Below are 23,135 nucleotides of genomic sequence, written 5' to 3' on the forward strand. Positions count from 1 at the left end.
ACTCACGGACCGTGAGATCGTGACCTGGCTGAAGTCGGACGCTTAACCGACTGCGCCACCCAGGCGCCCCTAATGTTTATTTATTTTTGAGAGAGAGAGAGACAGAGTGCGAGCAGGGGAGGGGCAGAGAGAGAGGGAGACACAGACTCCAAAGCAGGCTCCAGGCTCCAAACTGTCAGCACAGAGCCCAGTGTGGGGCTCGAACCCACAAACTGTGAGATCGTGACCTGAGCCGAAGTTGGACACTTAACCGACTGAGCCACTCAGGCTCCTCACAAATATTCCTCTTTAAAAGGTTACTTTTGCTTTTACTTTTTTTATTATCATATTAATTGAAATGCATCTAAAGAAGTTGGTCTTAGCTTCCTTTGTTTGTTTTTAAGTAATCTCTATGCCCAGCGTGAGGCCCGAACTCATGACCCTGAGACCAAGAGTCGCATGCTCCGCTACCTGAGCCAGCCGGGCACCCCAGTCTTAGCTTTTTTGACCCTCCTGATCTCCCTACCTTGTGCATAGGTCTGTCGTGGCAGTTTTCTGTACTATAATTGTTATTCGATTGTCTGCCCTCACTAGATTGCTCCTCAGAGGGCAGGGATCATGTTTATCTTTTTATCTACCCAGAACAGTGCCTGTTATTTGGCACCAGTAGCAGAATGAATGAATCCCTACCTTCTGGAGTGAATATGAGAATGAACTGTAAGTAACCGTAGTTCTCTGAGAGAGCAGAATTTGAAAATCATGCTTAGACTCAACCTAAGGCAATCACCCTCAGCTGATGGCTTAAGAGCCATCTTAGTTTCTGTTATGTTCCATCAGTTATTATTTTTGTGGCCTTATGTAGTCCATTATAGGTGTTTGGTGATGCTTACAGTATTGTTTTAGTCTTAGATTGCTGTGTCTGCCTTGTCCTGCCACCAGGTGTGGGAGTAGATCAGGTGACTTGCTCATGACCATAATCAGAGGCAGGTGTAACTTTCTTGTGAGATTCTTTCATTGGTTCAGCTGTGGTAAAGCCTCCTTCATTAGCATAATGCATGATTAATTTTTGCCATATTACTGTGTTTACAGTGGAAAAGAAGAAGGAAACAATAACAGAATCAGCTGGTCGACAACAAAAGAAGAAAATAGGTAAGATGAGTTATTGGTATACACAAAATTTACCAGAAATAAATTTTGGAAATTTGAAAAATTTTAAATTAGAAAAATAAATTCTTAGGTAATGAAAACATAATGTAGTTAACAGTGGTAACTCATGTTTGTGTAATTTTGTGGTTTACAAAGCACTTGAATACATTCCCTTGATTGTCTCTTGTCCATTTTGTAGGATAAGTTCAAGCAATTGCTACTTTTTTCTCTTAGCTTTGAAATTTTAGTTTTTGTAAAATGATGCTGACCGTTGTAGCTTTTGAACTTGGCTGAGGGTTCTTGGCATAGTTTGATAAAAGTGTATTTTTTTTTCACATCTGACATTATTTCCAGTTAAGTCTGAGTAACTTGTATTGTTGCCATGGCTTCCTTAATGAGAATTGACTAATGATGGAAATCCACCAGGGGTAGGAAATTTTCTGCTGCGTAATTTTTATCTGATTTGGAGAGTAATACCTGTTTTTGGTTTTCAGCGTATTTTAGAACTTAATTTCAAAACGTAATTCTGTTCCGAAAAGATAAGTGATGAGATATGATTTGTATTTATACTTTATGATACTTCTTTATTCTGAAATCAGGAAAAAACTGAAACTGTGTGTTTGGTTCAGAAACTGTGTCTCTGCCTAGGTCACTGCCATTAATTATATCCTGGGAGAGAATTCTATCAAGCTGGACTATGCTGCCGTCCTGTTCTGATTAAAGCTTTTGAATTTAGTGTAGTTGATGGTTTCTAAATGGCTGACTCATTTAGCTCCGTGGCAGGACGCTGCTGTAAACTTACTCTGGCTCAGGTGCTCTGGTCGGCACAACAGAAACAAAAGTAGAAAAAATTCTATTAGAAGTCCATTCAGAGAGGGAAAACCGACCGATGCCGTATGGGAAACACTTTTGTAGGGGTATATTCTGAGTGTTATAAAGGTAAAGAGAAAGGGTATTTAAACCAAGCTAGGGGATTAGTTTTTCTTGAAGAGATAATGTTTTAGTTGAATCTTAAAGTTTTAGTGTGAATTAGTTAAATAAAAATGTAAGTAAATAAAATAGTGGTCAGAATTTATTGAGTACTTAACCATCTACAGCACACTGAAGTAAGCACTTTACATGTTGTTTTTTTTTAAGTTTATTTACTTATTTTGAGAGAGACAGTGTGCACACAAGGTAGGAGCAGAGAGAGAAAGAGAATCCCAAGCAGGCTCCACGCTGTCATCCCAGAGCCCAATACAGGGCTGGATCCCACGAACCCGTGAGATCATGACCTGAGCTGAAATCAAGAGTCTGACACTTAACCGACTGAGCCACCCACGTGCCCCAAGGCGTCCTTTTAAAAATCAGCTTTACCTTTTTATATGTGTCTTTTTTGTCCTGTTCTGTTGGGAATGGTCCCTAATGAAAAGTGGAATCAGTGGAGTATGTAACACACACCTTAAAATTTTTCTTTACATTTATTTTTGAGAGACACAGTGAGAGCGTGAGTGGGGGAGGGGCAGAGGGAGGAGGAGACAGAATCTGAAGCAGGCTCCACGCTCTGAGCAACAGAGCACAGAGCCCCATGCAGGACTTGAACTCACAAACCGTGAGATCATGACCTAAGCCAAGGTCAGATGCTCGACTGACTGAGCCACCCAGGCGCTCCTGTAACATACGCCTTTTAGGCAGCCTCAGACATAATCAGCTGTTACTTGCCCATGAGTAAAATGCCTCATTATTAGGACTAATGAGAATTAGTCTTAGCTTCTATACCATCTGACTACATCTTGTACAGCTGATCGTGCTCGGCCGTGAATTTATCAGAGCTAGGCAGGAGTGAAGCAAACATCTAAGAAATTAGCATTTTTTACCTCCTCTAAAATCAAGTGAATATTAACTTATTTCTGAATTATTTAAAACCCAACTAAAACTGCTTCATTTGTATATGGTCAGTACTTAATAACAATTTGAGTTGAAGAATCTTCAAGAACTATAGTAGTGTTGGCATGTTTCATATACCTGTGTTGCTATATTTTTGTTAAGCCATGTATCCATACAGCCTACCTTGACAATACTTACGGTTATAGTTTCTGTTTGGACATAATTGGAAAAAATGGAATAGAGCTTCAGAAAAACCATCGCTTTAGTTTGCTCTGAATTTTGAGGCTCTTTTTGCTTTTTCTGCCTCTTTAGGCTACCAGCTTTATCATAAAGGACTACTCCTCCTACAAAAGGGTTTTTGGTATGCTTTATCTTCAGATCAACTTTTATTATATTGCTGAGTCATTCATGAAACAATTGTTGAGCACACACTACAATGTTGAGCAACTAACTACGTGCCAGTTACTAAGGATACAGAGATGAAGAAGGCATAGAGGTTCCTTGTCCTCCAAGAGGACAAGGGTATAGAAACAGATCATTATGGGGCGCCTGGGTGGCGCAGTCGGTTGAGCGTCCGACTTCAGCCAGGTCACGATCTCGCGGTCCGTGAGTTCGAGCCCCGCGTCGGGCTCTGGGCTGATGGCTCAGAGCCTGGAGCCTGTTTCCGATTCTGTGTCTCCCTTTCTCTCTGCCCCTCTCCCATTCATGCTCTGTCTCTCTCTGTCCCAAAAATAAAAAAAAAAAAAAAAAAAAAAAAAAAGAAACAGATCATTATAACAGAATGTACAAATTCAGTGAGTATAATGATAAAGATGTATATGGAATATTCTGGAAGCATAAAGAAAGGACTGCTAATCCAGTGTCTTTTTGTTTTGTTTTTGTTTTTAAACGTTTATTCATTTTTGAGAGACAGACAGAGTGCAAGTGGGGGAGAGGCAGAGAGAGAGAGAGGGAGACACAGAATCTGAAGCAGGCTCCAGGCTCTGAGCTGTCAGCACAGAGCCCGATGCGAGGCTTGAACTCACGAATTGTGAGATCATAACCTGAGCCGAAGTCGGTTGCCCAACCACTGAGCCACCCAGGTGCCCCTAATCCAGTGTCTTAAGACTACATTGTCTAGTACAGCAGCCATTAGCTACGTTTGGCTTTTTTTTTTTTTTTTTTAATTTTTTTTTCAACGTTTATTTATTTTTGGGACAGAGAGAGACAGAGCATGAACGGGGGAGGGGCAGAGAGAGAGGGAGACACAGCATCGGAAACAGGCTCCAGGCTCTGAGCCATCAGCCCAGAGCCTGACGCGGGGCTCGAACTCCCGGACCGCGAGATCGCGACCTGGCTGAAGTCGGACGCCCAACCAACTGTGCCACCCAGGCGCCCCCGTTTGGCTTTTTTAATTAATTAAATTAAGTTAAAATTTTAGTTCCTCTATCACATTGGGCCACATTTTCTTTTCTCAGGAGCCACATGTAATTTGTGACTACTTTACTGGCAGCACAGATACAGAATATTTTCATATTGTAGGAAGCTCCATAGAATAATGCTGACTAAAGAATCAAGATTTTCAAAAGGAGATGAGACAGCTGAGGCTTAAAAGTTGAGTACTAGCTAACTAGGAAGGGGTTGGATAGGGACAGGATAAAACATTCTAGGTAGAAATCCCAGTTGGTCAAGACTGAGGAGTTTTTGGGGATGTGTGGTTTTCAGAGCTAAAATGAGAACGATCCAGGGAAAATTGGGACAGTTTGTCATCCAAGTAGAAAGGACTTCATGAACAAAGACGTTGAATCCAGAGAAAAACTTCATATAGAGGGTGTTTGGTGTTGCAGGAACATAAAACTTAATGGGTGGGGAGAGGGGGTTAGCAATGAGGCTGCAGAATAAGCAGGGCCAGACGGCCGACTTGCAGGTGACGCTGGGACATGCTCTTGAGGATGAAAAGCCATGCCAGAATTTTAAGCGCGAGAGCATCACAATTTTGGTCGGTTCTGCCTTCTGGGTAGATCTAACAGGCAGCTACGTGGAAGATGGATTTGAGGGAGCAAGTTTGGAGGCAGTGAGACGTGCTGGGAGACTTGAAATAACATAGGTAAGAGGGGTTAGAAATCTTCATTCAGACGTGGTAGGAAGGAGGTGAGCAGGGGGAGGGTTTCATAAATATGAGGTAAAATTAATAGGATGTGGTGTTTGGATGAGAAAGTAGGGAGTCAGGGATATGCCCAGGTTTCTAGCATAAATGCCTTTTATAAGTACCTTTTATTTTATTTATTTTTAATTTTGTTGAACATTTATTTATTTTTGAGAGACAGATCATGAGCAGGGGAGGGGCAGAGAGAGAGAGAGAGAGACAGGAAATCCAAAGCAGGCTCCGGGCTCTGAGCTGTTAGCACAGAGTCTGATGTGGGGCTCTCTCAAAGCCATGAACCGTGGGATCGTGACCTGAGCCGAAGGCGGATGCTTAACCAACTGAGCCACCCAGGCTCCCCTGTGTAACTTTTTAAAATTTCTTAGCGGTAGTCCCTTCCATCTCTAGTTATTTTAAGCCTACCTTCTCATCATCTCATACCCCAGTCCTTAACCCCACAATTTAAAAATGTCTTGTTACGTTGTAAGAGGACTGCCCGGATAGAAAAAGAGCTCCTTCCCCCAAGATAGACCTCAGCTTCATTGCTTTTCGTTTATTTTCTTCCATATACCTGCAGCATCCCCCTGTCTCCTGTCCATATCCTTTCCTCCCACGGAGAACAAACTGGATAGGAGCAGTTCAGGGCAAGAGATCATATATTCATCCCACTGTGTACTGTTGGGAAACTGCGGTCCGGTCTGCAGGCCAGTCTTCCTGTAGGCCTGTTCTTGATCCTCCTTTCCTTTACCTATCCAAATTTCCTAGCCCTCACGCCAATTTATTCTAATGGTAGTTTTTTTTTTTTTAATTTTAGAGGATATTATATTTTGATTTTATAATCTTCCCGGGAGGGTGGGGATTTTTGTGTGTTCTGCTCATTCATGTATCCCCACCGCTCAGAAAAGTACCTGGCATGTAGTAGGTAATCAATAAGTATTTCTTGGATAAATTAATCCCGGTGATAATAATACATGATCAAAGAGAGCGATAGCATAGTGTATATACAGAATATTGGGCTGGCAGTTGGGAAACTTGGATCTAGGCCTGGCTTATGTGATCTCCGACAAGTCACTTACCCTCTGCAGGGTCTCGGTTTCTTCAAAGAAACCATGAAACCCTTTATGTTGATGGGAAGATAGTAAATAAGGGCATTAGCGCACACTTGAGACTTCTTCAGCAGTTGGGGTTGTGTGTGTGTAACGACTTTCTTGAAATCTATGTCAAATTTTCTAGCTTTCTAAGTGACTTACCTATAAAATTATGTTTATTTGTGGAGTGATTAGTGTGTAGTATGAAAGAACTTGAATTTTAAGTTTATCTTGATTGGCTTTTATTTTCTAGACTATGCTCTCTTGAAGAAACTGAAAGGGGGAAAAGCATCAGAGATGAGTAACTCATATTTGAAACCTAAGTGCAGTCATTATGTTTACACTTCCCATCAGTGTAATGTAAAAGTATACCTTAATGTGGAGTTAAAACACTAAATACCAGAGGTAATTTTTAACGAATCTGTAAAGATTCTTATTTTAGGGGCGCCTGGGTGGCTCAGTCGGTTAAGCGTCCGACTTTGACTTGTGGTTTCGAGCCCCGCGTCGGGCTCTGTGCTGACAGCTCGGAGCCTGGAGCCTGCTTCGGATTCTGTGTCTCCCTCTCTTTCTGCTTCTCCCCCACTTGTGCTCTGTCTCTCTCTGTCTCTCTGTCTCTGTCTCTCTCAAAAATGAATAAATATTTAAAAAAATTTTTTAATTTTTTATTTTACTTAAATTGAAATATTTTAGTGCTCTGATACACTTGAATTGTTTGCTAATACAAAGTCTACAGTGTTCCAGGTATTCGGCTCATCTTCTTAAGTGATACTGAGACAGAAGTGCTTTTGTAGTCACCAGTCAGTGACAGTTTGACATCTGCTTTGTGCTCAGCATTGTGTATATTAACCACTTCATTAATTCTTTTCAGAGAGGCAAGAAGAGAAGCTGAAAAATAACAACAGAGACCTATCGATGGTAAGAGTCTTAAGTACAATTTTGTGATAAACTACAAAATATTTTTTTAGCAAAAGGCCCTGATTTGCATTAAGTACACCGTACTTACCTTTTGAGAAATTCACCCCATAATGTCCTGGGAGTTCCTGGACCAGACAGAAGTGAAAATACGCTCCTGGGCTTAAACTTTGATTTCAGTAGTAGGAAGAACTCTTCTGGGCTGTCCGGAGCTCATAATTTGTCCCTCTCACGCAGTTCTTGATAGCTTCCCCCGTGTGTTTTAAATGAAGTAGTCTGTTTTCTTTTTTATGTGTTTTATTTATTTATTTTGAGAGAGAGAGAAGGAGAGAGAGTTCCAAGCAGGCTCCGCACTGTCAGCACAGAGCCCGACGCGGGGCTCGAACTCACGAACCATGAGATCATGACCTGAGCCGAAGTCGGATGCTTAACTGACTGAGCCCCCCAGGTGCCCCTGAAGTATCTGTTTTCTTTTTCTTTTCTCATGTCATTGCTGAGTCTTTGGTTTTCTGGTGACCTGTGTCAGCCCAGTAGCTGAGTTGAAGCGTTAGAGATGGCCTTTATTGTTGCCTTTGTTCTTTAGAGGCCTTTTGTCCTGAGTGTCAGGCACACCATAAAGTGTAAAGACAAGTGATTTTATTACCCATTTACTCATTATTTGTAAAGGGTAGAGTTTGTTCAAGCGTGTCTAAGGCATATGTAGGCTAATTATGTGGCTTGACTAATTTTTCTATTTAATTTCTGTATGTTTAACACAGGACATCTGAACTGTGCAACAGTTGCCTTTGCTTACTGAGAGACCTTTGCTATATTATCTTCCGTTTCTTAAAATTCTTACTAATTTAAAGCTGTAACTCAAGTGCATCTTTTTGAAAATAACTTTTCTGTTGACATAATCATAAATGTTTACCACACCAAATTCAGAAACTACAGAAAGAAGAGAGAAAAATTACTGATAAGCCTGTCATCCAGAGATAACAGCTATTTTTTTTTTTTTTAAGTTCGTTTATTTATTTTAAGAGAAAGAACTCGAGCAGGGGAAGTGCAGAGAGAGGGAGAGAGAGAGAGAATCCCAAGCACGTTCCCCACTGCCAGTGCAGAGCCCAACTCGGGGCTCGAATTCACGAACCGTGAGATCATGACCTGAGCTGAAATCAAGAGTTGGATGCTTAGCCGAGACACCCAGGTGCCTCCAGAGATAACAACTGTTAATCTTACATTTTTCTGATCTTTTGATTACTTATACTTTTACCACATATGTAATTAAGTAAGAAGGTAGCTGTAAGGAACAGAATACTTAACCAACAATGACTTAAATAGATAAAGATTGTTTAGTTGCTCAAGAAGTCCAGAGTTTGGCAGTCCTGGGCTGGTGTGGCAGGGTCGTAATGTCATTAAGGACTCTAGATTAAGAATCTAGCCATCCTTAGATTATGATTGTTCGGTCATTTGATAGTGCTTTACCTTCAGGTTTCATGTTCTTCTTTCCGAGGAAGAAGAATGAGCAAAAGGCCTAACGGGATGCTGGCCAAGTTCATCCCTTTTAAAAATCCCATTCAGTACTTGTAAGTCATTGGCCAGAATTGGGTTGCACGGCTACCCTTATACCATTCATCAGTAGGGGACAAGGAGAAGGGCTTGGAGGTGGAGGGTGGATTAGCCAGTAAACAACTTTTTGCCGTGAAGGGCCTTTTAAACATGACATGAAACCAAAATTTTTGAGGGTGTGCGTTAGTGGCAGTTTTCTTTAGTGTGAAATGACAATTGTTGGTCTTTTTACAGGTCCGAATGAAATCCATGTTTGCAATTGGCTTTTGTTTTACTGCCCTAATGGGAATGTTCAATTCCATGTGAGTAAACTTTAATCATAACATGGTCTTACATCACTGTTGTTGTCTCTGTGTGTGTATGTGTGAGCAGTTAACTTTTTTGGGTAATACTTTATTTTGAAATTTGAAATTTATAGAAAAGTTACAAGAATAATATATCCATTATCCAAATTCACCCATTTTGCTCCATTTTCTTTCTCTTTTTCTGTCTTCCATATCATATATGTACTCATACACACATTTATGGGTTTTTTTTTAATTATTCAGGGGTATATCATAGGGTTCATGCCCTTTTGCACATAACTACTAAAATGTATATTTCCTACACACATGGGCATTCTGTTATATAACTTCAATTCAATTACCAAAATCAAGGAAATTCAATTCTGAGAGAATACAATTATATGAAAACTTTTTCATCCTCTTTAATATTGAGGATATTTTATGTACAAGGTAAAGACCAAGATATTAAAAAAAAAAAAAAAAAAGACCAAGATATTATGGGGCCTCTAAAAAGAATTTAATGTGTTTTTAAGTTATTTACCAGCATCCTGGTTCAAAACGAAGGGGGTCCTACAGAGATGTTTGACGCTTTAACAACTGTTACCTGTATGACAAGAAAGTAAGTTACTATTGTCTAAACTGGCAGGTAGCAGGCTTGAGTAATTGTGGAACTACTTTTGGTAGGAACTGGGAAAATATCCAAAGATGACAAGCAGTCATTGATTCCTTGTCAGGGCCCACCTGTATCACCTGTACAGAAAGCAGAATTTCCCTCTCTCCCTCTTTACTCTCCTTTCCTCCTGCTCTTCCTCCCCTGTTCCACTTCTGCCTGCCTCTGCCTCTCCCTGGACCTCCCCACTTCTTCTAGTCCATTCTTCCCTCCCCACCAGCGCAGTGCCTACTCTGTGCCAGGCACTGTGGTAGGTACTGGAATATAACAAATAAAGCATGGCCCCTGCCATAATCGATTTTATGGGAAGAAGAGATAGATAAACAAATATGTTGATAGATGTTGTAATAGAAATCTGTGTGTATAAAGTGGGGAAAAGAATTGACTGGCTGTTTTTATTTAGGTGAGGACTAGAGGAGGTGTCCAAAATGGTTTTAATATAAAATTTCCTTTTAGCTAACATAGACCTTTAGAGCTGAAAGGGACCTTTGGAAGATGAAATAACTTGCCTGAGGTATCTAAGAGTCTCATGATTTCAGTCTTATAATTCTTTTTTTTTTTTTACATTTATTCATTAGAGAGACAGAGCACAAGTTGGGGGAGGGGCAGAGAGAGAAGGAGACACAGAATCCAAAGCAGGTTCCAGGCTCTGAGCTGTCAGCACAGAGCCCGACACAGGGCTTGAACTTGCAAACCGCGAGATCATGACCTGAGTCGAAGTCGGACGCTTAACCGACTGAGCCACCCAGGCACCCCTCTGTCTTATAATTCTAAACTCAGTACTCTTTTTCACTCTGCCATACTTTCTCTCATTTCTTGGATACATATCACCATGAATTATCAGGCAAAGCAATCATTGAAAGGTTTTATAGTTAACTAGTAAGTGTCCATTTACAATTGAAATACTCAAATATTCTTCTTAAATTGTTACATTCTAGACAGCATAGGCCTGGCTAAGAGCCAGGGAGCCTGAGGTGAGGCTCGAACTCATAAACTGAGATCATGACCTGAGCTGAAGTTGGACATTTAACTGACTGAGCCATCCAGGCGCCCTTCATTTATACTTTTTAAATTTGATGCTTCACTTCTAGTGTTCTCATACTTCTGATTTTTTAAATAATATTTTTAAGGTTAATGCAGTGTGTGTGTGTGTATCTATTCTGATTAGCCTTAGCTTTATTGTGTGATTTTTGTGACAGATTTCAGTCCTGCCCTACTAGAGGTTCAGCATTTTGTTTTATTCCTTAGTTTTATGTTTGTTTGTCTTTTACCAAACTTATGTTTATGTCTCCCTCTAGTAGACTGTAAGTTCCTATAGTCTTCCCATGTAACAGTTTTTGTATCCTTAGGGTTTCAGGGCTTACGTAGATATTTACTGAATAAATTAAAAAATAGTTGCAAATATACACCCCAGTTTCCTCATTCATGGTTTCTGTACTATTCTGAGGTAAGAATTTGATCCCATTTGAAATGTGAATCAAAACAAAAAAAAATTTTTTTAATGTTTTATTTATTTTTGAGAGAGAGAGAGAGTGCGAGCAGGGGAGGGGAAGAGAGAGTGGGGACAAAGGATGCATAGCCAGCTCCACGCTCACAGCAGTGACCCCAATGCGGGGCTTGAACTCACGAACCATGAGATCATGACCTGAGCCGAAGTCAGACACTCAACTGACGAAATCAGTGCCCCGTGAATCAAAAAATTTTAAATTATGGGGCAACTGGGGGGCTCCATCAGTTGAACGTGCAACTCTTGATTTTGGCTCTAGTCATGGTCCAAGGGATGTCAGATTGAGCCCCGCATCAGGCTCTGTGCTAAGTGTGGAGCCTGCTTGGGATTCTCTCTCCCTCTACCCCTCTCCCTGCTCACATGTGCGCGCGCGCTCTCTCTCTCTCTCTCTCTCTCTCTCTCAAATAAAAACAAAACAAAACAACTGATTAGTGAATCAGTTGCAGTGGAACCAAATTCTCAAAAGTATGAGTCTGAATGTAGTTGATGAAAATGTCTTCTACTAACTCTTTGGTCATAGTTTATTTTAGCCCCAGATAGCTCAAAGTGTCCTTTAATAAGATAGACTAATCTCAGCAATAAATGTTGTATTGAGAGTGTTTATTTCAGTATTAGCACATCAATAGTGTTTGGAAAAAATAATACAGAATTGTGTACATTCTGTTGACAGGTCAATAATGTAAATCTAATTTTCAAAGACTGTATGTCTTTACTGGTAAGAGTGTTGACATTAGGTTTAAGTAGGGAGAAGTCTTGACTTGTAATCTAAGTTGTGAAACATGGAAATGGATCATTTGGCTTATGTTCGTTATTTACAGTAGGAGGTAATATTAGATTATCTTTTTAGAAGAATTTGCCAGTTCTTTCATTTTTTTCTCTGGTTAAAACTAGAGCTTGGCATGCAGTTTTGATTTGAATCCATAGTTGGTTTAGTTGCTAAATGAAGCTAATACATTTGATTGTAATCATGGAATCACATAACCACAAAGTATCATAACATGTTTTCCATTTGCCTTCCTTTGATTTTCTCGCTCCAGTTTTCAGTTTTCCATGAGTGCTCTCTGTGAATATTTATAGTAGGTTTCAACTATTTTTAATGTCTATTCAGGTTGAAAAGCTGCATGCCATTTTTTTGGTGCCTCTCACTGTGGGAGGTAAAAGAAAATTGCCCAGTCTAAGCTCTCAAGCAGCTTACTGCCTTCAAATGGAATAGACATCTATGTAGGAAATATTGATTTACGAGTTAAAAACTGACTGTTCTTTCTTATGTAGCAGTCATTGTAATTTGTAGAAGGTCCATTATAGAGGTCTCTTAGAGAAATTCTATAACAATAACACCCTATCCCAAATATATTTTTCCCTTTTCTTGGGCCACAGAACAGCCTGGCCCTGGGCCTTGGAGAGGCATATTTCTGTTTATGTTATTTCTGAGACTCACTTGGAACCCATCATGTTCTCTGCCAAAGCAGCATTCTTCCTGATACTTGTGTGTCTTTCAATGGTACTCAGTTCTAGTCACCTGGAACTGAAGGCTTTGTAGCTTCCCTCCCTCTCCTTTCTTCCTTTCAGCTCACATTTCTTGTGTATCCAGCCTGTCCCAAATTTATCCCAAGTTATCTCTAATACTGCCAGCCCTCTCCTCCATCGGTTAACGGTTCCTGTGGACTCTGACCCCTCTGTATCTGTCTAGTCATCCATCCATCTATCCATTCTTTCCTTTCTCCTTCCCTTCCTCTCTTTCTCCCACCTCCCTCTCCTCTTTCTGTTCGTGCAACACCAGCTCTCCTCCTAGTTTCAGCATGTTACCTTTCCTCTCTGCTATTACCCTTAGCCTTGGGTGTAGCAGTAGCTTCCTCGCTGCTCTGTCTCCTCAGGTGTCCTGTCATGGCAGTATTAACTTAACCATCACCAAAAGCATGTTCCTCATTGCCTAACGACCACACTGCTGCTGATGGAATAGTAACTGTGTGTTGGCCACTGTGCTAAACCCTTAACTTTTGTTGCCTTTGTAATCTTAACAGCCTTTTTTTTTTAACTATTTATTACTGAAGCCACAGTTTCTTAATTAATTAGTTAATTAATGAAAGAGAGCGAGCAAGCAGGGGAGGGGTAGAGAGAGGGGGACAGAGGATCCAAAGCGGGCTCTGTGCTGACAGCAGAGAGCCCGATGCCAGGCTTGAACTTATGAACCATGAGATCATGACCTGAGCCGAAGTCCAAGGCTTAACTGACTGAGCCCCCCAGGTGCCCCTTAACAGCCTTCTGAGCTGAGGATTATAGTCTTTCTTTTACTGATGAGAATGTGAAACTCCCAAGTTATTTAACTTGCCCAAGGTTTCAAAGCTAGTAAACGTTGAGCTGGGATGTAGTTCATGTGTCTCTGACTCTAGTCCTTACGTAGCATTGTGCTGCTCTGACTACTGACTTAAGTCCAAATTCCATAACCTGGCTCTCACAGCATTCCATGCTTTGGCCAAAGCCTGTTTTTCAAACTTTGTTTCTTTTTATTGCCTACCAACTATTGTGTTCTAACTGCACTGTTCACTGTTCCTGAGACACACATTCTTTCACATGAATTTTAGAATCACTTATGTCCCAATGTCCCCTACAATAATCTCATTTGAGTTTTGACTTAAATTTTACTAAATTTATACATTAATTTTGAAGTGTTAGACACCTTTATCATTTTTCATTCTCTTCTAGGAACATGATGTTTCGCTAAGTTTGCTTTATGTGCTTTTGTGGTTACTTTCCAAATAAGTATTGTATATATTTTGTATCGTCTAGCGCGTTACTACTCGTATAAAAGCAAGCCACCAGTTTTTGTCATTTTATTTTGTAACTGACCATCTTGCTGAGCTCTAATAGATTCTAGGATTTAATTTGGTTCTCTGGTTTTCTAGATAGATAATCATATGATCAGACAAATAACTTGTTCTCATTCTTTCTAAATTTCCTACTCCCTCCTTTGTCCCTGCTGTCTCCTTCTCTCTAGTTCTAAGCTGAATTGAATTAGAACAATTGGAAGAGAGTCAAAAACTTAATAATGAAATACCAAAAGATAGTCCAGAAGGGGCACCTGGCCGGCTCGGTTGGTGGGGCATGCAACTCTTGATCTTGGGGTTGTGAGTTTGAGCCACATGTTGGGCGTAAAGATTACTTGAAATAAAATCTTTAAATAAAGGGGCCCCTGGGTGGCTCAGTCAGTTGTGTCCGACTTCGGCTCAGGTCATGATCTCATGGTTCATGGGTTCAAACCCTGCGTCGGGCTCTGTGCTGATAGCTCAGAGCCTGGAGTTTACTTCAGATTCTGTGTCTCTCTCTTTCTCTGCCTCTCCCCAGCTCGTGCTCTGTCTCTCTCAAAAATGAATAAATGTAAAAAAAAATTTTTTTAATCAGATTATTTGTTTTTTGCTACTGAGTTTGCATTGTATTGTATTTTGAGTAGTAGCTCCTTAGTCAGATGTATGGTTTGCAGATTTTTTCTCCTAATCCATAGGTTGCCTTTTCCTTTTCTTGCTTGCTTGTTCCTTTTGCTGTGCAGATGCCTTTTCATTTAATGTAGTCCCACTTGATGATTTTTGTTGCTCGTGCTCTTGGTGTCATACCCAAGAAATGATAGCTGATGTCAAGGAGCTTTTTCTCCACATTTTCTTCTAGAATTTTTTTTTTTAATCTTAATTTTTGTAAATTCTTTTTTTTTTTTTTTTTTTTTTTTAACAAGTTAATTGGCATATAGTGCAACAATGATTTCAGGAGTAGATTCCTTACTGCCCTTTAACCCATTTAGCCCATCCCCCTCCCACAGCCCTTCCAGTAACCCTGTATTTGTTATCCATATTTAAGAGTTTCTTATGTTTTGTCCCCTTCCCTGTTTTTGTTTTTGTTTTTTTTTCATTTTTTAAATGTTTATTTATTTTTGAGAGAGACAGAGCATGAGCGGGAGAGGGACAGAGAGAGAGGAAGGCACAGAATCGGAAGCAGACTCCAGGCTCTGAGCTGTCAGCACAGAGCCCAACGTGGGGCTCGATCTCACAAACCCTGAGATCATGACCTGAGCTGTAGTCAGATGCTTAACCAAATGAGTCACCCAGGCACCCCAGCCCCATTTTTTCAACGTTTATTTATTTTTGGGACAGAGAGAGACAGAGCATGAACGGGCGAGGGGCAGAGAGAGAGGGAGACACAGAATAGGAAGCAGGCTCCAGGCTCTGAGCCATCAGCCCAGAGCCCGACGCGGGGCTCGAACTCACAGACCGCGAGATCGTGACCTGGCTGAAGTCGGACGCTTAACCGACTGTGCCACCCAGGCACCCCACCCCAGCCCCATTTTTATATTATTTTTGCTTTCCTTCCCTTGTGTTCATCTGTTGTGTGTCTTAAAATCCTCATATGAGTGAAGTCATATGATATTTGTCTTTCTCTGACTACTCTTGCTTAGGATAATATCCTCCAGTTCCAGTCACACAGTTGCAAATGGCAAGATTTCATTCTTTTTGATTGCTGCGTAATACTCCATTGTATATATCTATACCACCTCTTCTTTATCCATTCATCCATCGATGGACATTTGGGCTCTTTGCATACTTTGGCTGTTGTTGATAATGCTGCTGTAAACATTGGGGTGCATGTGCCCCTTCAAAATAGCATACCTGTATCCCTTGAATAAATACCTAGTAGTGCAATTGCTGGGTCGTGGGGTAGTTCTATTTTTAAAAAAATTTTTTTTTTCAACGTTTATTTATTTTTGGGACGGAGAGAGACAGAGCATGAACGGGGGAGGGGCAGAGAGAGAGGGAGACACAGAATCGGAAACAGGCTCCAGGCTCTGAGCCATCAGCCCAGAGCCCGACGTGGGGCTCGAACTCACAGACTGCGAGATCGTGACCTGAGCTGAAGTCGGACGCTTAACCGACTGAGCCACCCAGGCGCCCCAAGGGGTAGTTCTATTTTTAATTTTTCGAGGAACCTTCCTACTGTTTTCCAGAGTGGCTGCACCAGTTTGCATTCCCTCTTCTAGGAGTTTTATGGTTTCAGGTCTTAGATTTCAGTCCTTAATTCATTTTGAGTTCATTTTTGTGAGTGGTATAAGATAGAGGTCTAATATCATTCTTTTGCATGTGGCTGTCCAGTTTTCCCAGCACCATTTATTGAAGAGACTATCCTTTTCCCATCAAGTATTCTTGGCTCCCTCGTCAAATATTAGTTGACTTATATGAGTGGGTTTATTTCTCAGCTCTCAATTCTGTTCCCCCAGCCTGTTGATCTGTTTTTATGCCAGTACAATATTGTTTTGATTATTATAGTTCTGTAATGTAGTTTGAAATCAGCTTTGTTCTTTCTCAAGATTGCTTTATCTACTCAGGGTCTTTTGTGGTTCCATATGAATTTTAGGATCATATTGCCATTGGGATTTTGATAGATATTGTATTGAATCTGTAAATGGCTTTGTGTAGTATAGACATATTAACAGTATTAACTCTTCCAATCAATGAACACAGATATCTTTTCATTTATTTGTCTTTTTCACCTTATTTCTTAAAAATTTTTTTGATGTTTATTTTTGAGAGAGAGGGAGCACAAGTAGGAGAGGGGGCAGAGAGAGAGAGAGGGACAGAGGATCCAAAGCAGGTTCCACACTGACAGCAGAGAGCCCAATGTGGGGCTCAAACTCACGAACCGCGAGATCATGACTAAGCTGAAGTCTGGCTGCTCAGCTGACTGAGCCATCATCAATTTATTTCATCAGTGTCTTAGAGTTTTCACTGCACTCCTTGGTTATGTATATTCCTAAGTATTTTGTTTTTGATGCTATTGTAAGTAGGATTTTTTTCTTTATTTCTTTATCATATAGCTCATTGTTAGTGAATAGAAATGCATAGAATTATGATTTTTGTGTCCTGAAACTTGTCTGAATTTGTTTACTGGTTCTAAAAGGCTTTGTTTGTTTGTTTGTTTTTGTTACAATTTCAGGTTGAAAATAACAGAATAAAATGACTATATCTGATTAATTTATTGGGTTTGTATGTTAGTGATAAGAGGGGATAGCTTATATGTGTTCTGTCCCTTCTTCTCGCGGTCTGACTCTCCAGTAGGACAGTCTCAGCAGCGTACCTGGAACAGCATGTTGTGTGCAGCATGGAACCAGAAAATATTGGGGCAATTGCATTTAATATTTCTTCTGAGAGAATGGGAGTATCTTCTGAAAAAATTATTACTTTTGTTTTGCTTTTGTGAGCTTAGGAGAGTGACAGTGATTACTTAAAGCAGATCTTTAAATACTTTTGTCATATATAAGTAAAATCAGTTCATGATTGAGCCATTTCCTGTGTAAATATGTACTGGGAAGGCAATTGGCAGTAGTAAGTGGACAGTCATGTATATAGAAGATGTCAGATTCCTTCTATTCTGTATTTACAGGACAGTTGTGTAAGAAGCTCTTTAGAAGCACTGTAGTTGATCTGGATATTTAGGGATTTTTTCTCCCCCAAAGACAAAGACGGTATTACTACTTCTCTTTTCCCTCTCCCTCCATAGAAACATTCTAACTCCCAAGTGTTTTTCTAAGAGGGCATTTTCTAGCCGCTTTAATTGGAATTAAAGACTATCTGCATAATTTAGCTGTGTTTTAAAGTATCACTATCCTTAATCACGTTAATTTTTATAATTTTAATTATCGACCGATTATACAACTTACTCATAGAAAAGTATAAAAGAGACTCAACATAAATGCTGATGTGTATCTTTTTAGAACTGTTTTCTAAGCTTTTCTCTTTCGGAAACATTTTTCTTTTCTATTTTAGAAAAAGCAAAAAGAAAACTTTCAAATACTGTGTTAAAAGTTATGTCTAAATATTGTGTATGCATCTTAAGCATCTACTTTTTTCATTCACCACTATATAGTCCGTGAATTTCTATTTAGAAATATTCAGCCTGTTTAATGTGTGTCTTGGGAATCTCTGAGTCTTGTAAAGAGGGTTCTTAAAGTCTCCTTGGTGCCACGGTTCAGAACAGCGATTCTCAAAGTCTGGTCTGGGGCTCCCTGGACCTCCTTGAGACTCTGAGGAGGTCCTTGAGATGAAAATTACCGCCGTCGTAATTGTAAGATGTCCCCCCCCCCCTTTTTTATTCTTATTCTCTTATTAGTGTGCGGTGGAATTTCCCAGAGGCTTCAAGGTTTCATGGTGTAACCCTGCAACAGCCTGTATACTGAAGCAGCTATGCGAATTCAGCAGTGTTCTGTTAAACCAAACAGTAAAGATAGTTGCCAAAAGAAAAAAAAAAGAGCCTTTCTTCTCACTAGATTCTTTTTTGTTTTGTAAAAGATATTTTTCATAAAAAATATTTGTGTTAACATCATGAATTTCTCACTACCTTTTAAATTATTTAATACATATTTTAACATTTCTCAGTTTTAGTTTATAAAGCAGTAAATATGGATAGATATAACCTTTAAACAATGTAGGGTTCTCAAATAAATTTTCAGAACGTTAAAGGGTTCTGATGCTGAAACAATTAAGAATCATTAGTTTAGAAAAAGATTGATGGGAAAAAATGTAGGTCTTTCCCTACATCCTTGTTCAGTACGTCTCTTTTTAGAATATCACTCTTTGTTTTTTAGAGATCAAGGGACTTAGAGTTCTATTTCTGTCTCATATTCTTCCCTGGAACTAAGAAGCTTGTCAGTCTTCTAAAAATAACAATTCCTTGTTTTTTCCTTTTTAGATTTGATGGTAGAGTGGTGGCAAAGCTCCCTTTCACCCCCCTTTCCTACATCCAAGGACTGTCTCATCGAAACCTGCTTGGGGATGACACCACGGACTGTTCCTTCATCTTTCTGTATATTCTCTGTACCATGTCAATTCGACAGGTGAGTGACCGTATCCACTATTAAATATACGTATCCTTCCTTGCTCTCACACCCTAAGTTTGCTTTTGCTTCGTTAATACTGACAATGTTTCAGAACCCCAGTGGATCCTCTAAAGCTGTTTTAAATGTGTGTCTAGTTACTGATCCTTGGGGATGGGTGGTGGTAGCCATAAAGTGAAACATGGTTTCCATATCCCATGTTTAGAGCTCTTAGGTTCCTTTTTCATTCCAGTCATCTAAAGATACGAAAATAAAGAGTGGGTTTGGTCTTCTCAGTGTCGTTTCTTCCTTATTACATACCACTGCCTTCTGGCACTTCAGGAACACAAACAAATGTAGTAATTTGGTGATTTTTAGAATGTTCACAGTTGGGATACTCAAGTCTGTGTTAGAGAATTTACATTTGGTCACCAGAATTGTAAGACATTCATAGGAAAAAAGGGTAAGAGCCAAGAGAGAAGTATGGATAGTTGGGGGAACCCGGACAGAGACAGGACATTTGAATAGTTGGGGAAGATTCAGGCAGAAAGGTTTAGAGAATGAAGTGGCTTTTGAGATAGGACTTTAAAAAGCAAGAAGAGTCATGATCTCGTGGTTTGTGAGTTTGAGCTCTGCATCAGGTTCTGTGCTGACAGCACGGTCAGTACAGAGCCTGCTTGGGATTCTCTCTCTCCCTCTCTCTCTCTGCCCCTCCCCTGCTCACTCACTTTCTCTCTTTCTCTCTCAAAATAAATAAATATACTTAAAAAAAATTTTTTTTAAAGTGAGAAGAGTCCCTGGCTCAAACATTTTATATTTCAGTTTATATATTCGGTTTATAAATAAATAAAATATTTATTTATTTACTCATTTTGAGAAGGAGAGAGCAAGCAGGGGAGGGGCAGAGAGAGAGGGAGAGAGAGAACCAAGCAGGCTCCACACTGTCAGTGGACAGCCCCTGCCAGGCTCCCTCTTACAACCACGAGATCATGACCTGAGCCAAAAGCAAGAGTCAGATACTTAACGAGCTGAGCCACCCGGGGTCCCTATGTTTCAGTTTTTGAAATACTACCATTCAGCAGGCATTTCAGTGGGGAGATTGGCGCATGAGAATTCTTCTGAATACTGTCAGTGGCAGCAGATTTTTTGGTTGACCTGGCACGTGAGAATAAGTAGGAAATGGAATAATAGTTTGAAGCTTACAAAGGTCTTCGTGGTCTTACTGCTTAATGCTTTCCCCACCTCCTCTCTCATCCAACCCTCCAGCCATTCTCACTTGCCTGACAATTTCCGTGTCCCGCTCACCCACATTTGCTTTTTGTGAACGCTCTTCGCTCTCTCTGGCTGCCTCCCCCCTCGTCCTTTTGCAGATTAAATGCAACCGGGTCTCAAGTCTTCCTGGCATCGTTTCTGACATTTACTGCCTTCTGAAGGATAGATTTGAGAACGCCCTGATGAGGTGAAGGAAAGTCGGAAGCCTATCTGAATTGTCTAGCAAAACATCATCATATTCTGAACTACTACGGTGATGAGAGGGCTGGAAGGGAGGGGCAGGTTGGGACCTACGTGGAGGGAAAGCAGCAGAACTGAGTGAGGGAGAAAGGAGAAACTCAGGTGAGCCCCAGGTATGGCTTTGGTGACCAAACGTAGACTGGTCTCACGAAGAGGGTGGGAATTGAGGAAAGAAGAGCAGGTTGGTCAGAAGGTGAGCGGTTTGAGATGTTTATGGGGCAACTAAGTGGGCATGTCTGGCAAAAGTTGGACACTTGTGCGGCTGCGGTGGGGTGTGGGCTACGTGTCTTGAAAATGTCTCTTCAGTGAAGCGTTTGGTTTGGCTTAACCGAAGGTGAAAGCCAAGCCAATGACAACACAGATCTCTTTTGTTGGTTTAGCAGAGGTCCATTGGATTCCAGAATATTGTTCTTAAATGTGATTATTTAAATCTGAAACTTTTAAATTGGAGCTGTGTCCAAATAGTAATAAAACACAATGATGTATACATTCCACTTTAAGCAACAAAGAGCAGTTCTGCTTTAATTACATTCAGATGTTAATGCTTTATGTGTGACAACTCAAAATAGTCACTTAAAAAAAAAGTTTTTAAATGTTTATTTTTGAGAGAGAGAGAGAGAGCGCAAGCAGGGGAGGAATGGGGATGGGGTGGGGTTGGGGAGGACACAGAATCCAAAGCAGGCTCCAGGCTCTGAGCTGTCAGTGCAGAGCCTGATGTGGGGCTCGAACTCACGAGCTGTGAGATCATGACCGGAGCCAAAGTTGGACACTTAACCAACTGAGCCACCCAAGCACCCTGACAACATTTTAGATGGGACATTTGCACTGCTACCTGGCCATTGCTCCCCAGAATCACCGTCTGAAACTGTAGAGTTTTAAAACTGAAATAAATGTTAAGAATGATGGGGCATCCGGGTGGCAGTCAGTCTGACTGCCACTCAGGTCACGATCTCATGGTTCGTGAGGTCAAGCCCTGCGTCGGGCTCTGCGCTGACAGTTCAGAGCCTGGAGCCTGCTTCGGATTCTGTGTCTCCCTCTCTGCCCCTCCCCTGCTCACACTTGCTCTCTCTCTCTCTCTCTCTCAAAAATAAATAAAACATTTTAAAAAAATGATGGTTGAGGATGTTCACCTCAAGCTGGTATTTAAACTCCTTTCAGATATTTCAGAAAGTCTGGTGAGGTGTTTGTTTAGCAGTTAATTTTATCAGGAATGCAGTGCTCATTTACCATGGTGGTCAGCGGTTTTTTTCTGTTAAGGTCTGGATAGTAAATATTTTTGTGTTTAATATACTCTGTCATAACTGCTCAGCTCTGCCATTATAGTAGGAAAACAATCATAGACAGTATGTAAATGAATGAGAGTGGCTGTGTTCCAACAAAACTTTGTTTACAAAAACCGGCAAGGGGCCAGCGACAGTCTGCTAATCCCTGAAGGTTCAGGCAGAGACTTGCAGCTGCTCAACTCTGCCATTAGACTCTGAAAGCGCCATAGACAATGTGTAGACGAACATGACTGCGTTCCAGTAAGCCTTTGTTTATAAAAACAGGCAGTGGACCAACACGATATATCTTAACTCCTGAGGACTATAGTGCACAACATGTGCTACAAAGTTAAAATAGAATAGTAGATCCTAGACAGGTACAGCTTAATAAAATAATTGTTTATTGAGTACAGAGAAATGGAGGAAAGGGGCAGTGAAACACACACACACACACACACACACACACACACACACACACACACAAATAATCAATGTGTTTTGAGCCAGGGAGGATACATACTCATTTTTTTTTTTTTACTTGCCCAGTTCTGTGCACTGATACTAATAAGAGAAAAGTATACAAGAGCTATCGTATTGCATAGCTAACATAACAGTGTTGTATTTGAAAGATTTATTTCTTTTGGTATACGGTTATCTTCCCCAAGACGAATGGTGAGTTCTAACTTGTTGTTGCGTCCTGACTGCTGGTCATCTTGGGCAAATAATTTAATTACCCAATTTTATACAAGGTATTCTAATATATTCAAAATCTTAGAAAAATCACCCAAATGATTTTTATAATTTTTACTTCACTGGCTGCAAATAGTTTCTGTACCTGTTCCTCACTGATTATTAGCGTATATACTGGAGGATTGGGAACTTACATCGAGTCTAACATACCTTAGCATTTGAAGTGTTATTATGGAATATATGCCTCTTTTTTCTTTAATTACAATGTTTGTTAGCTTGCTATTTCTATGTTTTGTTTTGTTGTTTTGTTTACTTTATAGGATCTTAGGTTACCTGATAATAGACTATATACAGATGCCTATGAAATGAGCAGCCATAAAATAGGAGGCTTTCAGAAATTCAACTTATAGACGTACTGTCATTTCCCCAGCGAGGCCATTCTTAGGCACGGAAGTAGGCCACTTGATTTCAGATATACCCGTGGCATAAAGTAGTTTTAAGAGAACGTAATGAATTGGGTTTTTTTGCTTGCCTGTTTTGGGATGTGAAGTGGAGTACGTGATGGGGAAACTAATATAGAATGATTCAAGCTTCCATGATGATTGCTTATATTCTGCCTTATAGGAGTTTTTGTTTGGTCTATTTGTTATTTTTATCTATTTTCTTCTTCCCTTTCCAACTGTTCCAAGGTAGTAAGTTC

At 40.3% G+C, this 23,135-nt stretch overlaps 1 protein-coding gene across 1 annotated transcript in view; it reads left to right on the top strand.

Moving 5' to 3' along the window:
• The window catches only part of TMCO1 (transmembrane and coiled-coil domains 1), a 39,704-nt gene that overhangs the window by 4,375 nt on the left and 12,194 nt on the right, over positions 1-23,135 (top strand). Inside the window, exons 3-6 of the mRNA XM_023247216.2 lie at positions 1,069-1,128; positions 7,070-7,116; positions 8,896-8,963; positions 18,848-18,992. Of these exons, the coding sequence (XP_023102984.1) occupies positions 1,069-1,128; positions 7,070-7,116; positions 8,896-8,963; positions 18,848-18,992 (320 nt within the window). The remainder of the gene's footprint in view (positions 1-1,068; positions 1,129-7,069; positions 7,117-8,895; positions 8,964-18,847; positions 18,993-23,135) is intronic.

Source organism: Felis catus, chromosome F1, assembly GCF_018350175.1.
Source record: "Felis catus isolate Fca126 chromosome F1, F.catus_Fca126_mat1.0, whole genome shotgun sequence".
Lineage (NCBI taxonomy): Eukaryota > Metazoa > Chordata > Mammalia > Carnivora > Felidae > Felis > Felis catus.